Genomic DNA, 14876 nt, shown 5'->3' on the forward strand with positions numbered 1-14876 from the left:
ATTTGGAGACGATACTCATAGCTATAAACATTAGCACTATAATAAATAATTCGATTTGCTGTATTCGACACAGTGTTCACAACCTGAAGCCAGGCAATTATCGTACCAGGGCCGAAAAATTTTCGTACATGGATAAAAATTATCGTACAAGTCAGGAAAATGAATGAAATACTTTTAAAAATCATATAAAACGTGACAATAATATGTTGGAAATGATTTATACATAGTTTAAATCTTGTAAACTTGTGTTTTTTAAATTGAAAAAATAATAATTCAAATTAAATGTTCGACGTATGGCAAGACCTGAGCTGGGACTTGGGAGTGGACGAGGGCACTTCGAGTGTGATGAACGTGCCAATATTTCGAATTTGAATTGAATTACAGTAATAACCAATGAAAGGATTGCGCCATGAAGCAACGGCAAGTGATCCTAGTAAAACAATGAGCCAATAGATGACACTTACATTAAAAAACTGTAATTTTTATTGGGCTATCTGTGTAATCATCAAACTTTTCATGAACACGGAAATTATCGTACAATCTGCGTACGATAGTCGCGTACCATCGTACATCGTACGTAGCTATGAAATCATCGTACATGTACGATAATTATCGTACGGTTGAGAACACTGATTCGACAGCGATTGCATTCTGAAATTCATGTCACAGATAATTAATAATTTGTATTCTATATTATTACGATAATCAGTTATCAGGTGCAGCCGAGGCTTAAGGACTGAGGAGGTTTTCAACCGCTATAAAACTGCGGGGAATGGGGATAATAAAACTTCTAGAGTTGGCAACACTGAAATCTGAGTTTCCATGATGGACGTTTTAGCATAGGGTTTTTATTTTGGGCGCAAGATGAAATAAAAATGTTTATTTGAATGAAGTTTTTATTAGTTTGGTAAAACAGAAAATGGTAACGATTGTTGATGATTTAGATTTCTTAACGGTTCAAGAGGCGATTTTTAAAGATGTCAAATATTACCTCTCTGGCGATGTTTCGGAAAGGGTTTGTTTTTGAATTTTTCTTGTTTTTATTTTTATTGAAACCTTGAATATGTGGTATAACTGGTCTTGTGCATTGTTATTACAGACTATGCAGTTACTTCAGTCGGGTGGAGGTGAAAGCACGAAATATTTCTCTGACTACGTTACTCATCTAATTTGTGGTCAAAATGCTGCTGATACAGACATCGATGAAGCTGGTGACATCTACCAGATTCCTGCTGTGACTGAATATTGGGTCTGGGCTTCTGCCAGATTGAAGAAATTAGCAAATCCAAATCCTTACTGCCCTAGCAAGAACAAAATATTTACAAATGTTGTTGCTTGTGTATCCAAAGTGAGTCCCTCTGACGCGAAGATTTTATTTGCAGTGATCACTTACCATGGTGGCAAAATTAAGCTAAATTTGGATAGTAAGTGTACTCATTTAATTTGTGGTTCAACAAGTGGAAAAAAATACATTGGTGCAATATCTTTTAATAACAAAGTGAAAATTGTTACACCAGATTGGGTTTTAGAGAGTCTTAAAGCAAGACAACTGATAGAGAGTGACAATTTTCACCCCAAGTTATTGGTTGTGCCAAAACCTCTGAAACCCATGGATCGCATTAGTGCAATCACAGGTTTTGATTTTGAGGAAGGTATTGCTAAGAACGAAGTTCCCACACAAAATATGTCGGAAAATAAAAATGATGACACTAAAGCACTACTAGATAAACTGAAACAAAGAATGCCTTGGAACCACAACCCTTCCACAGCAAATTCTTCAACTGTATGTGCAAGTAATGCTAGTTCTATGGGATACACTACCGCTGTGAATACAAGTAGCATCGTAACTAAGTCCTTGCCACAAGGAATTGTATCACAAAATGTACAAATACAAGGTGGACAGGCTAATAATTCACAGCTATTGCAAAAATTTGGCCAAAACTCTAATATGCCCCAAGCAAATATTGTTCAAAATCAACAAATTAATATTCAGCAAGGTTACTCACAGGTTCAACAAACTCAACAACCACATGGATTATCGGCTATTCAAATACAACAACAGAAATTACTGCAACAACATCAACTTAGGATGCAAATGTTGCAACAAGGATTTACACAACCAAATGTGTCACAAATAAATCAAAATATATCTAAGCAAATACAACAGCACTTACAACCGAACCAACACCATGTCCAACAATCTCAAACTGTAACACAACAACAACAACAAAATACATCAATGACATCGGCTCAACAACAAATTGAGAATATTAGTCAAATGTTGAGTCAAAGTGCAAATAACTTGCAACAGGCCCAACTCAATCAGCAAAATATGGCTATGAAACAGAGTTTAACATTGAGTCAACAAAATGCAGTCCAAAATATTGCACAAGAATTAGCGCAATCTACTCAAAATTTACAACAGAGCCTTCAAAATGCTAAACTAAATCAAAACCATGGCCAAGGTCAGGTAATAAATCAACAACAGTTGATCAGTTCTGGACAGCAACATGCATCACAAAACCAAGGAATGATTCAACAGCAAACAGTTCAATCACTTACAAATCAACAACAAAACATGAACATGGGTGTTCAGCAAGGTCTTGTTACATCTCAAGCTCAACCACAAGGGCAGCTAAATCAACTTGTCAGTAACACATCTCAACAGTCAGTTATTGGTCAGCAAATTCAACAATCAATTCAAGGACAACAGAGTGCTAATATGTCCGTTCAGGGATCATGGAGACAACAGAATATTCAAATGGTCCAAAATGTCCAAGGCCAGCATCAAATTATTAGAAGCCCGTTAGTCCAATCTAGAAACCCTCAAAACCAAGTTATATTGCAGCAGCAGATAATGCAAACTCAGCAACAATCTCTACTAAACAACCAACAATCTCAATTGAGTCCACAACATGGTGTTCAACAATCACAACAGATTTTACAACATTCTATTGGCTCTCAAGGGCAATCAATAAATCAAACACATCACCAAATATTAGTTCAAAAACAGCAGTTACTAAATAGTGGGGGGCAGCAGCAGCTTGTTCAAGCTCCTCAGCAAGTGTTAATTAACCAACACACGGGGCATCAGCAAATATTAGTACATGGGAACCAGCAACTAACATTGCAAGGAGGGCAGCAAATAGTTTCTCAAAGTCAAATTGTTAACCAAGGTGGGCAATTGGTGAACCAAGGAGGGCAGATTCTAAGCCAAGGTACACAGCAAGTTCTAACTCAAGGTGGCCAGCATGTAATCACTCAGCAGGGGCAGCAGCATCAGGTAGTGATAGCTCAATCATCTCAGCAAATTGTGTCACAACAACCTGGGCAGCAAATTATTGGACAAAATGTTGGACAAGGCCAGCAAGTTTTATCTCAAGTGCCCCAATCACCTCAGCCTAGCCAAATAGGAAGCGGTGGGATCCAGCAAATAATAACCCATGGTGGAGGTCAACAGATAGTTTCACCAGGAGGACAACAAATTGTCCCAGGTGGACAGAATGTGTCATGGCAACAGCAGCAGTACATACAACAAAGGCAACCTATTGGACAATCCGCTGTAGTTGGGCAAAGGGTAATTTTTGTTTTTTTTTTGTTGTTATATTCTGACAGGAAAAAATAATTAAAACAAAATCCAGCTATGGTTGGTAAAGAATTGCCTCAATCTAAATTTGTTAAAGAAAGTCCAGCAAATAACGCTATGCTTTTGCAGTTTTATATGAAAATATAGCAAAGAGTTGCCCCTGTTTAACGGTCAACACATTTTGTTATTATAATTCCTTCTCATGCTTTTTCAGCCTCTTCAAGTATCGTGGACAGCGGGCGGCGGTGGTCGTCAACTCATACATTTAGATGCGCAGACGCACGCACAGTTGCAACAAATGGACCCACAACAACGCGCCATGTTTGTTTCGCAATTGCAGAAACGACGCCAACTTCATATACAGAGGGCTTTGGCTCAACAACAGGTCATTACAAAATTAATACTATATATAAAACTAATTCAATAAAATAAATTATTTATGATATTTAGATAAATCAAATGCCAAAACGATTATGTATTTGTTATTGGTTTTAGTACATAATTAAAATGTATGAATTATTACCAAGTTAATAGTGCTGTAATGAATAATGGTAGATGTAAATGGATAAAAACGAGTTTCAAATTCAATTCCGGAATAGTGATCAGCTAATATGGCTATATTTAATTTATATTTATCACATCTAATGATAGATTACATAATTTCAATAATACTATAAAATACCTGACTACTTAGAACTGATTTACGAAATACATGTGAGGTTCCCATTGGATCAAAGTAGATCCTTTTTTCCTTAACTTTTCGTTCTTCTACATAGCTTGTTATTTATATATATATGGTGTAGCAAGGTTATTTACAATAAAAAGATTTTTTTTTAATAATTTACGTATTTTTAGTAAATACATTATGATCGCATGTTATACCGTCTAATAGTCAAATCAAATCATTTATTCCAATTAGACCACCTAAAATGGCACTTTTTAACGTTTCATAAAATATAAAGATGGTTCTAGTTGCCTCTTTCTAAAGGTAGTTTTGTGTGGAGAAGAATGGCCAAGACACACTTACTCTTTTCAAATAGGATTTACAATATTTGTATACATTACTTGAATAGTTATGTGTGAAGACAATGTACTCCTAGAATAAAATTACTATACAGCTCCATTATTGTATTGTTAGTGTACATGTTCATCACATATTTATATATCGAAACCGAAGAATATACATTAATGAGTAATAAATATATATATTTATATATCACGCTATGTAGAAGATAGAATAGTTAAGGAAAAAAGGATCGCCTTTGATCCAACGGGATCAGTTCTAAGTAGTCAGGTATTTTATTATTTTAATAATAATACAATAAATTTACAGCAACCCGTAGTTTCGGGTGCGCCTGCGACTCAGAACGTGACATTCATTCGAAGCCCATTACCGCCTGGACTTAATCAGCAACAACAACAGGTAATCATGTAATATTTATTTGACCATATGAATAATATAACATCATATTTCGTTTGATATGTTATAATATATAACTTTTTAAAAGATCGAAGACTTTCAGTATATTATTTTTAATATAAGTTTAAACATAACATAGCTGGCGCATTGTCAGTGAAAGGCTATCTTGGTTATAAAAGCAAATATATAGTGGACTTATTTTTCAATGTATTTTTTTTTTAAATGGGCTTTTTGTTTCGGAAGAAATGGTTCTAGTGATACATGTCAGGGTTTAAGAGATGTCAGTGTCTTTCAGAAAAAAAGCCGTCATACATTTTATACCAATCCACAGATACAATGGCAAGTTCAACAACCGGGGATTCGAACTGCCACTTTACCTGCCGCTACGCCTACACAGACACCACAATCACCAGGTAATGTTAGCTACACTTTAGATACAGCGTTAACTAGCATTAGTTTCAGGTTCTAGTTATGTAAATAAATACAAGAATATGCTTTATTACAATTTCAAATCAATTTCAAATAACACTTAATAAACACTAATTAAAATAATTAGATAATATTTTCTTTACTATCAAGGGGTTGATATTATTATTAATCATTGTTTTAAATTTATTTGTCCACCAATGCCACTATTAAAAAAACTAAAAATATGTATTTTCAAATAAGGGTCATGCCTTGTTTTAGGATATTTTAATAATTTTGACAATACTGTCCAAATAAATACTTATACTAACTAAAGAAAAGTATTCTTAGTGATAAAACTTTATAGGTTTGTCAGATGTGATCCAATTGAAAACAAATTAATTACACTCTAAATTAATAACCCTCCTACGTTTCTTCACTCAGTTAAAGAAAGTGTCATGAATAATCTAATATTATGAAACACAATATTAGATATTATTAGGCTAATAAGATTTTATGGATTCCTGTCTGAATGTTGGAGAGTCTATTGCCAGTTCTTCTCTTCCGTTCTACGCCCTTGATTTGATAACTGGCAGTAAATGTAAATTTAGAAGCACTTAATGCTGTATCTTTCTTTTTTTGACGTTCATAAGTGTACATTATGTTACCTACATGAATAAATGATTTTTGAATTTGAATATTTGAATCTGTCTTTTAGTAAAGAGATCAATAAAATACCTATAAGATGGCAAATGTTACTATGGTACATACTTTGGCTAATTAATCTTCTTTATAAACAAACCTACTTTTAACAGTAAATAAGGACAATGATCATCAATTAAAGTAACTTTTAAAGCAAATAAAACGAGAAAAGCAATAGTATAGAGTTAAATTATTCAAATATCACTTTTCAAATTTTGTTATTCAAATGCTCAACGTCAACGATACCACATTATAATTTCAATTCACCTCATATTCTAAGAATTCTCGAGAATTTGAATCGAGTTACCATTTCACGTTGACAACTCTGCCTTAAAAGTACTTATTAAAGTTCCTATTCAAGTATATGAAGTGCAGTTAAATTATAACCATGGAGTTAGATGATATTGACTGTAAGTTTTAACTTAAGCATATTAATATTTTAGTTTTAAATAAAAACCTTAACTTGTATATTTTAAGACCTGTTTGATTAATGTTTGCTATTGAAGAATTGTGGGCTAATGTGTATTCTTTAAACATAAAGTTCGTTTTGTATGGAGGGTTATACCTAAATATAACGATTGATTCGTTCCATACAAAACGAATTATTCTTACATAACTGTAATGATTATTATTTAGTCAACATTTTTTGTCGAAAGTAACACAGATTTTAATGCTTCTGTCTTATTCCAAAATCGAATTGGTTAAATTTAATTTATATTCTGTACAACCCATTTAATATCAATCGTTTCCTTCATCAGTTGGATCGGTGGGCGGGACTGTAGGTGCCGTAAGCGGGGCTTCTAATGTAGGTGTGGTCGAGACGCAAATCCAGCAGTTGCAACGTCAGCAACAATACAGGTTGCAGCAGTTGCAGGCGCAGAGGGAACACGCCCACCATCAGGCAGCCAAGCAGGTGAGCTGAAACAATATGAATATTTCACCAAAGGAAAGAACCAATGTGTCTTCAGGGTCTTCACAAAAGTGCTTAAAACACTGGTTAGCACTTGACTTTAAGTTCCTTGGCCCCTGTTCCATATAAAAGTAACTTTGGAATTACCGACTTAGTGATGAATATTACAGGTGGCGCCAGTTTCTCAGCATGTCGTAACGCCTCTTCAGGACCAACAAGTTGATGCCATCCTCACGCCCACCACTCCTGATCAGCAAGGTATTCCTTAGGTTTCTCCTAGTTAAAGGCGCTTTACAGTTAATACTATAATTACGAAGCCTAACAATACAGCCGTAAGCCTAAAACTACCTTTAAAGTGATTTATTTAATTATATCATAATAATGCATTGGCAAGATCTTCATAATACTCAAAATCGTAAGGATTTTACGATACACAAACGCGCCATCTATTGTTACCGACTCGATGTTAACAATTAGTTTTTGTAGGCGCAGGAGCACTATTAGTCAATCCAAAGACTAAAACGGCTCTGGCCAATATGCTGTCCATCCGTCTTCAGGGTACTGCAGCGCCCAACGAGCATGAACCATCTGCCGCTGGGACGCTAAGGTAAGCTTCTATTTGTTAAACATCTTTATTTTCAAAGGTTGAAGGATCCTAAACTTCATTTGACAGTGATCCTAACTACACATTAGTTAAATAAAAGATTAAATTTAATAGAAAGATAAAAAATAAATGTTAAATATTATGTTTATTAAAAAAAACAAATATTAAAATTTTACTAGGAACACCCTTCACAGGAATAGGCGTTAAATTTTTTGAAATGAAACTTCTTAAACGGTAAAAAAAGTGGACGTATGTATATGCGAATCTAATCCATTATTTGCATGACAAATGTGTTAAATTTACACATAAAGTTGAAAGATAACAGGTTGAAAAGCTTACTTAGGTGTTGCCATTTTTACTGCTTCTATTGCGAACTTGATGTTTGCATCATTTATCTGCTTGGTTGGTGAATTATTCATAAAATTTACGTATTATTCTATTCTACTCGATGTATATATATTCTTGTTATCGATTTTAACACACCTAATTGTTCTGATGTATTTTTTAACAATACTTGTAAATATGGCAACTCGAAACATCATCTTTGTAAATATTAAAATAAATAAAAATAAAAAAATAAATCAGTGGCGCTATAACCTCTTTAGATCTTGGCCTCACATTTCTGAATCTGTTTTATGATTATTTTACGTACAAATGTTAACATTGAATTAATATATATTATAAATTACTTTTCATAATATTTCTATAGATTTCAATTATTCACTGTTTTACTTTCATGTGAATGTTGTACAGGTTAATGACAGCGGCGCATGCGGCGGGCGGGGCAGTGCGAGCGCCTGCGAGGCTTCTCTTGGGCGCAACGCATCATCCGCACACAGTGCCCACTCCTGTGAGTTAAAAACACCTATATTTAACTAATATTTAATTACTAATTATTAAACATTATTTCATTGAAAATTTAATATTTTGTCACTTATATTTAATATTCGTATATTTTTCTAATTCTCAATACTATTTCAAAAAATTGTATTAAGAATTGGTTATTGGTTGAAATCATTACATATTATAAAACAAAGTCGCTTTCTCTGTCCCTATGTCACTTTGTATGCTTAAATCTTTGAAACTACGCAACGGATTTTTTTAATAGATAGAGTGATTCAAGAGGAAGGTTTATATGTATAATAACATCCATTAAATAGTGGAGAAGTACTGTTATTTTTCAGGTTTCTAATGTGATGTCGTAAATAATTACATTTTTTCCGCTTACATTGCAAACGCAGGCTGAACCCTATGAGTTTTATCAAAATAATGCACTAAGTATTGTACACATTGAAAAAGTCTACAGAAAAGTCGGTGATGGTATATGTCTATCTCTTATGGATAACCACATTTTTATATACAACGTTCACAGATTTTCTGTAGTGTATTTAGTATCAGCATTGCACCCGTGCGAAGCCGGGGCGGGTCGCTAGTATAATGATAAAAACTAAAGAATATAGATATAAAATCTTATATTAAAATAATACACTAGTCAATTTTTTTGAGAGATTCACGAATATGTTGACGAGAGTAATAAAGTATATTATTACAATAGTTGAAGCCTTTTAGCAGGCCACGTTTTAATAAACCTTTACCGTAAACATAAATGTATTACATTACTCAACGTATTTCATATTTTAATCTTAATCGTGATTGATATTTCGATAAATGCTATTCAATGTTATTCAAATGGGCAAACAGACAAGAGGTTTAGCTGATTTTAAGTGATACCGCCCCGCCATCTATGGGTACTCCGACTGCTAGAAGGGTCGGAAGTGTCGACTGCTAGAAGGGTCGGAAGTGTCGACTGCTAGAAGGGTCGGAAGTGTCGACTGCTAGAAGGGTCGGAAGTGTGTTGTCGTCATTTAAATTTACTATCTTATTTACCTACCTTATTTTAGGTCGGTACTGCAGTTCAAGTTGGCAACAAAGTGTACGGCAGTGTGGGTGTCGGCGGGGTGAGGGCAGCGCCCCCCAGGGCTCAGTTCTATGGCCACAATCCTAACCTGAAATTACCGCCCGATCTGTTCCTATTGGGATGCGTCTTTCATGTGGTGAGTTTCTTCATGATTTATATACTATTACATACTTGTTTATTAATTGATTCAAAAACTTACGTGTATATACTGCCCAAACAACTAATGATAATGTCATCCCTGTTGTAATAGTTATATGTTTTCGATAGTCGAAGTACAGCGAATTCCTCTTAACAGTGTCAATGTGAACCCCTGCCAGCTTAGTTTCATACAAATAAAACGCCTTTAAAATAAAACGTTTAATACTTGTCAAAGGATAAGATTTCAAATCCTGCTTATATAAAGACATCACATAACTAATTATTTCAAAGCCAATTTTGTTACCATTAAGGTTGGTGAGTACTATGTTAAGATACGTTTATATGCCGTTATAAAGTTTTTTTTAATTTTAAAAGGTATTTATTTTCAATATTTATTTTAGTTTAACGCACGCAATGGAATCTCTACATTATATTTATGATACGCTGAATATGTAATAACTGTATGATTTATTCAAGGTCGAATACCAGCAGTCGGTCGGTAGCGAGCGAGTGTCGCGTTGGTCTGAGGCCATCCAGCGACGGGGAGGCGAAGTGGAAGCTGGCTACTGTGCAAGAGTCACCCACGTGCTCTGCGAGACGCAACGGCATGGAGTTGTTATGCAGGTTAATCTCATTTTATTTGAACGCACACAATTATAGAGATTTTTTAATAGAGAATTTGGAATATAGAACATGTACCAAAAACATAATTAATCAGTTTAGTGATTTTAATGAACTAAACATGTAAAATTAAAGATACCACGCTACAAATTTTTTAACCTTATCTATTCCATGCCAAAATGATTTGATGAATGATTGTTTTCAAAATTTGCTTTTTTATTAACTAGCTGTTTGCTACGTTGGCTTATATAAGTGCGCGTGGAGATAATTCAATGACGTTATACATATACATATATAGTTTTTGAGTAACTTTGACCTAAGCTAGCATGTGTATGTGTTTATGTTTTTTCAGACAAAACAATTGGTTTTGCAAACCATTTTGTTGCGTGTTGTTATGCAGAATATAGTTTTTCTCGATAAGTACCAAAAAGTATTTAATTTGAACCAACATTTCCTGAGATTAGGCGTTACAAACAAAAATAAATGTATAATATAAGTATTGATTTAAGCATATTAACCCAACTTATTGATAAGTTACCACTCACCAATTCTATATATACCCAATCTTATTTTTGCACTTGCAAATTAGCTTTTTTTTTGTAAGCGATGGGTTAGGTTTTAATTTTGGCCGCTGACCCAACAATATATGAGACTACTACTGTGTAAATGCTATCTAAATTAGTCCTTATAACATATTTAGGCCCTCCGTGACGCCAAGCGTTGTGTGACAGCATATTGGGTATCGGACACAATGGAGCGTAAGGCAGTGGCGCCACCCTGGCAAGCAATACATTTGCCCACTATGTACTCCGCGAGGGAGAGACCGGCCAAACACCATCGAGCTGTGCTTTCTGGATGGAGGAGAGATGAAAGACGTCGCTTGGCCTGTTGCTTGAGACAAGTTGGTGCTAAGGTAACAAACTTCTATATAAACTTTTTTTTAAATGCATTTATCATACTATATTCGATAATTTAACATATTAATTAGCGATTTTAAATTTATTTGCGGTATATATTTTGAATTCAGCTCACACCGTACATGACGAGAGATAACACGGTGTTAATATGCAAACGCGCGGAAGGAAACAAGTATAGACGTGCGCGAGAGTGGGCCATACCTGTAGTCAGCGCAGCCTGGATCACTGATCTCTTACTTGGCAATATGACTGCGCTTTCGCAGGTGAGTTAGGAATTTTATGATGTCCATTATATGTTCAATTCGGATGTTCTATTTAAAAAAAAACCATTTGGTAATATTGATTCAAGTGCTTGATTCGGTAAAACTGTATATTTTATGCATCATTTCAGATTGAGAATGCGAAATATCAACAGTTTAATTTATCGAGCCCCTTCCGAATGGACCACGGCTTGGTTTCACATCTCATGAGTAAGTAAATATTGTAAAATTTTGTGTCATACATTTTTGAGTCTGTATAGTCAATACCGTTTTTTGAAAATATTTTATGTCAGAAAAATTAAATGTGTGTTAATATTTTTATTTATTATCTGTTATAGAAACTTCAGTGTTAAGTGTATTTTCTTGCATAACTTCAATATGGAAAAATCTGGCTCGAAGGACCAAATCGAATGCATGTTGAATATACATGTATTCGATTGGTCCTTCGAGCGTGTGTGTTTTTAGGGCGTATTTATCTTTATAGAATAGGGCATATATATGTTCCACATGCTTAGCATAATATATTATATATCAACAAATGAATGCCGGCTGAACAGAAAGTACAGATGTTACATTTATTAATTTAATTACAGACGCGTGGAAAATGCCAATAAATATAACGCAAGAATCTCACGAGCGTGCGAAGCGGTCGGCGGCGGCGGCGGGCGAACGCAGGGCCAAAAGGCCTCGCCTCGACGCGCCACCGCCCCCGCCCTCTCACACCGCACCGCCCGCCCCACCTCCTCTGCACCTCGCTCCGAGGGTGCTCTTTTCCAATGTCCCGCCCGTACAACAGGCTAGGCTTGCAGCCAGCGTTAGGTACGTACTTCTTTGCATGTAGGTCAATTATGCGTATAGGATATAGGAATGAATTCCTAGCGTGCAATGGAATTTTCATGACAATGCTATGGAAAAAAATGTATCTCTTATACCAGGTTCGATTAGGCTTTTATTCACGACTCTTGTAAAAACCAAATTGAAGAACTACTCAGTGCACAATATTGACGTTGTATACAACTTAATTATGCTATTTATGTACCTAACAATTGTAAATAAGACTGATAATTCTTTAAACCAGAGTTTCCCAAACTTTTGTGTCGTGGACCCCTTGCCATGTTTTTCCGTGTTGGGTAATGAAGTTTAGTGTAAAAAACACACGTTAATTTATATTTTATACATTTATTAATTGAATTTTTGTTTTTTTTTTGTTTTTACAAGTTCAAAATGTATTGCGACCACAAAGCGAATAGCAACATCAAATTACACAATTTTGTAAACATATATATTATATATTTTTCGCTGACGTAGACTCCTTGAAGGTTGTCATAGACCACTTTGGGAATCACTGCTTTAAACAATAAATGTGACTTGCGGTTAATGCGTGATGCTTAAGACTAAATGCACTTTAGATTTCATAGATTTTTTTATTAGCCGCCATGCTTTTATAAAAAAAGAATCTTGCACTTTCAGTGTTTCCACGTTGAATATCGACGAGAATTCGAACAACGTTGGCGAAAAATATTCTGTAGAATATAACAAAACAATCGCAGGTTTTATTAAGATTTATATTATGTAGTGGTGTGGGGTAAATAGAAATGTGTTGTTTTTTTCTTAAATGTCCTTAGAGGTAGGAACTAATTTGTATGTAAAATTGTTGAGTTGAATATTTGTATCGAAAATACTGGCTTGAATTTATTGATTCTAGTTTTGTTTACCGTTTTAAAGTCCGTTTATATTTATTTACATTATACAGCGGCAAGAAATCCTCATTTCTATAGGCTTTTTTTCGACTTAAAGAAAACCGAAGGAAGAGGTTTTCACATCGAATTCATCTGTCGAAAAAAATATAGTACCACAGATAACCCGTGTCTGTCAGCATTGCGTTCGTGTCTGACACGCTTAGTAGTTAAGCCTGAATTCCATTTTGTCACTCAAGTCTCTTGTCCTGAGCATTATCAAACATGGTGACAAAACTTAAAGCGACCTCATTGAATCTTTAATTAACTGTCTAGAGATTCAATTAACTCTCCGATTTAACTACTTTACTGCGACGTATGTATGTGCAGGTGGGTAGGCCTTTTAACCCAAATGTGACTCGTTATAACTATTTTATACAATTTATATGTAGACAATATTCGTAGTTTGCTGGTAAATTAAGGTTTTAACAAATAATGTTGTATGAAGTATAAAATAACATTTAGCTCGCAAATTCACTTCCGTATTTATGATTTATAATTGTCGCTTATTGATGAACATTTTTTAAAGTGATCTCTTATTTTAACATTTCATTATAAAACGTGAGTGAATTTGCGTGCATATTTCAATGTTCAATATTTAGCTTGTGCCTTACCTTGTTATTTTTTCAGACAACTCGGAGGATTAGTGGTGACATCGGCATCGGAGGCCACTCATCTCGTGATGGAGAAGCTGGTCCGCACTTGCAAATTGGTCAGTTGTCTCATCACTGTCAAGCACCTACTTTCCACCGAATGGGTGACAGAGAGTCAGAGGCTCAACAAATTCGCTGATGAGGCGAAATATGCTCTTCGCGACGAGGACTTTAATAAAGCTTTCAAGTGCGATGTCGACGAGGTACTCCTCAGCGGTGAACAAAGGAAGAAGATCTTCGATGGCATAACTTTCTTCTTAACGCCATGTGTGAAACCTGCGAAAGCCAGCCTCACGGAAATGATAGAGCTCTGTGGTGGAAGAGTAGAGAAGAACCGCAGATCATATATTTCCATACAAGAGATGCACAACCAGAGGCCGTATAGCTATCTCGTTCTAACGGTTCCAAATGACCTGCATTTGGTGTATTATTTGCTGCAAACGGAGAAAACATTGAATGTCGTTTGCAGTACTGAAGTGGTCCTCTCGGCTATTATGAGGCAGAAGTTGGAGATTGGCGAGTTTTTGGTTAAAATAGACTGATGAGACGAGTTGTTAAGTTGTTTTTACTGTATATACCAATAATAGGTTTTTGTCGAGATATTAAATTTAAAATGTATCAGTTGGTGCATTTTGATGCGTGTGATAAAAAGCAATTTCCTAGAATTTTAGTTTGCACGCACGTACATATAAATTTAGAACTTCTTTATAACGGACCACAATGGTAAATTTGAAGCAAGTTATGTAAATAAATAATAAATTCATGTTTTTATGTGTCAAAGGACTTTGTTTTAAACTTAGTAATGTAAATTTTTCATTGTTTAGAGTTTTTTAGAGATGTTTTCAGGAAAAGCTTTTCATCGTTAATTTGTACGCTTTTGTGGCGAATTTTAAGAATATACAGATTTTATTTTTGATTATTTTGTTTTTATTGCAATTAGCGAATGTCTCATGAAAAATAAATTTGCATATCTATTCAGAGAATACTATATAGATGTTAGAGTAGA

At 34.7% G+C, this 14876-nt stretch overlaps 1 protein-coding gene across 2 annotated transcripts; it reads left to right on the plus strand.

Moving 5' to 3' along the window:
* The first annotated feature begins 791 nt into the window (after nt 1-791).
* Nucleotides 792-14786, plus strand: LOC110993234 (PAX-interacting protein 1). 2 transcript variants are annotated; one of them, XM_045634511.1, is made up of 17 exons: nt 792-1015; nt 1100-3577; nt 3801-3971; nt 4920-5009; nt 5338-5419; nt 6872-7026; nt 7194-7281; nt 7510-7630; nt 8381-8477; nt 9529-9681; nt 10161-10307; nt 11005-11217; nt 11332-11484; nt 11613-11691; nt 12075-12300; nt 12952-13031; nt 13848-13991. In XM_045634511.1, exons 1-17 carry the CDS (start codon nt 920-922, stop codon nt 13862-13864), a joined length of 4446 nt encoding a protein of 1481 aa, XP_045490467.1. In that variant the 5' UTR covers nt 792-919; the 3' UTR covers nt 13865-13991. The 2 variants fall into 2 exon arrangements, with proteins under 2 accessions (XP_045490467.1, XP_045490466.1); XM_045634510.1 differs by lacking the exon at nt 12952-13031 and having other exon boundaries at nt 793-1015; nt 13848-14786.
* The last annotated feature ends 90 nt before the right edge of the window (nt 14787-14876 follow it).

This window comes from Pieris rapae, chromosome 3, assembly GCF_905147795.1.
Source record: "Pieris rapae chromosome 3, ilPieRapa1.1, whole genome shotgun sequence".
NCBI lineage: Eukaryota > Metazoa > Arthropoda > Insecta > Lepidoptera > Pieridae > Pieris > Pieris rapae.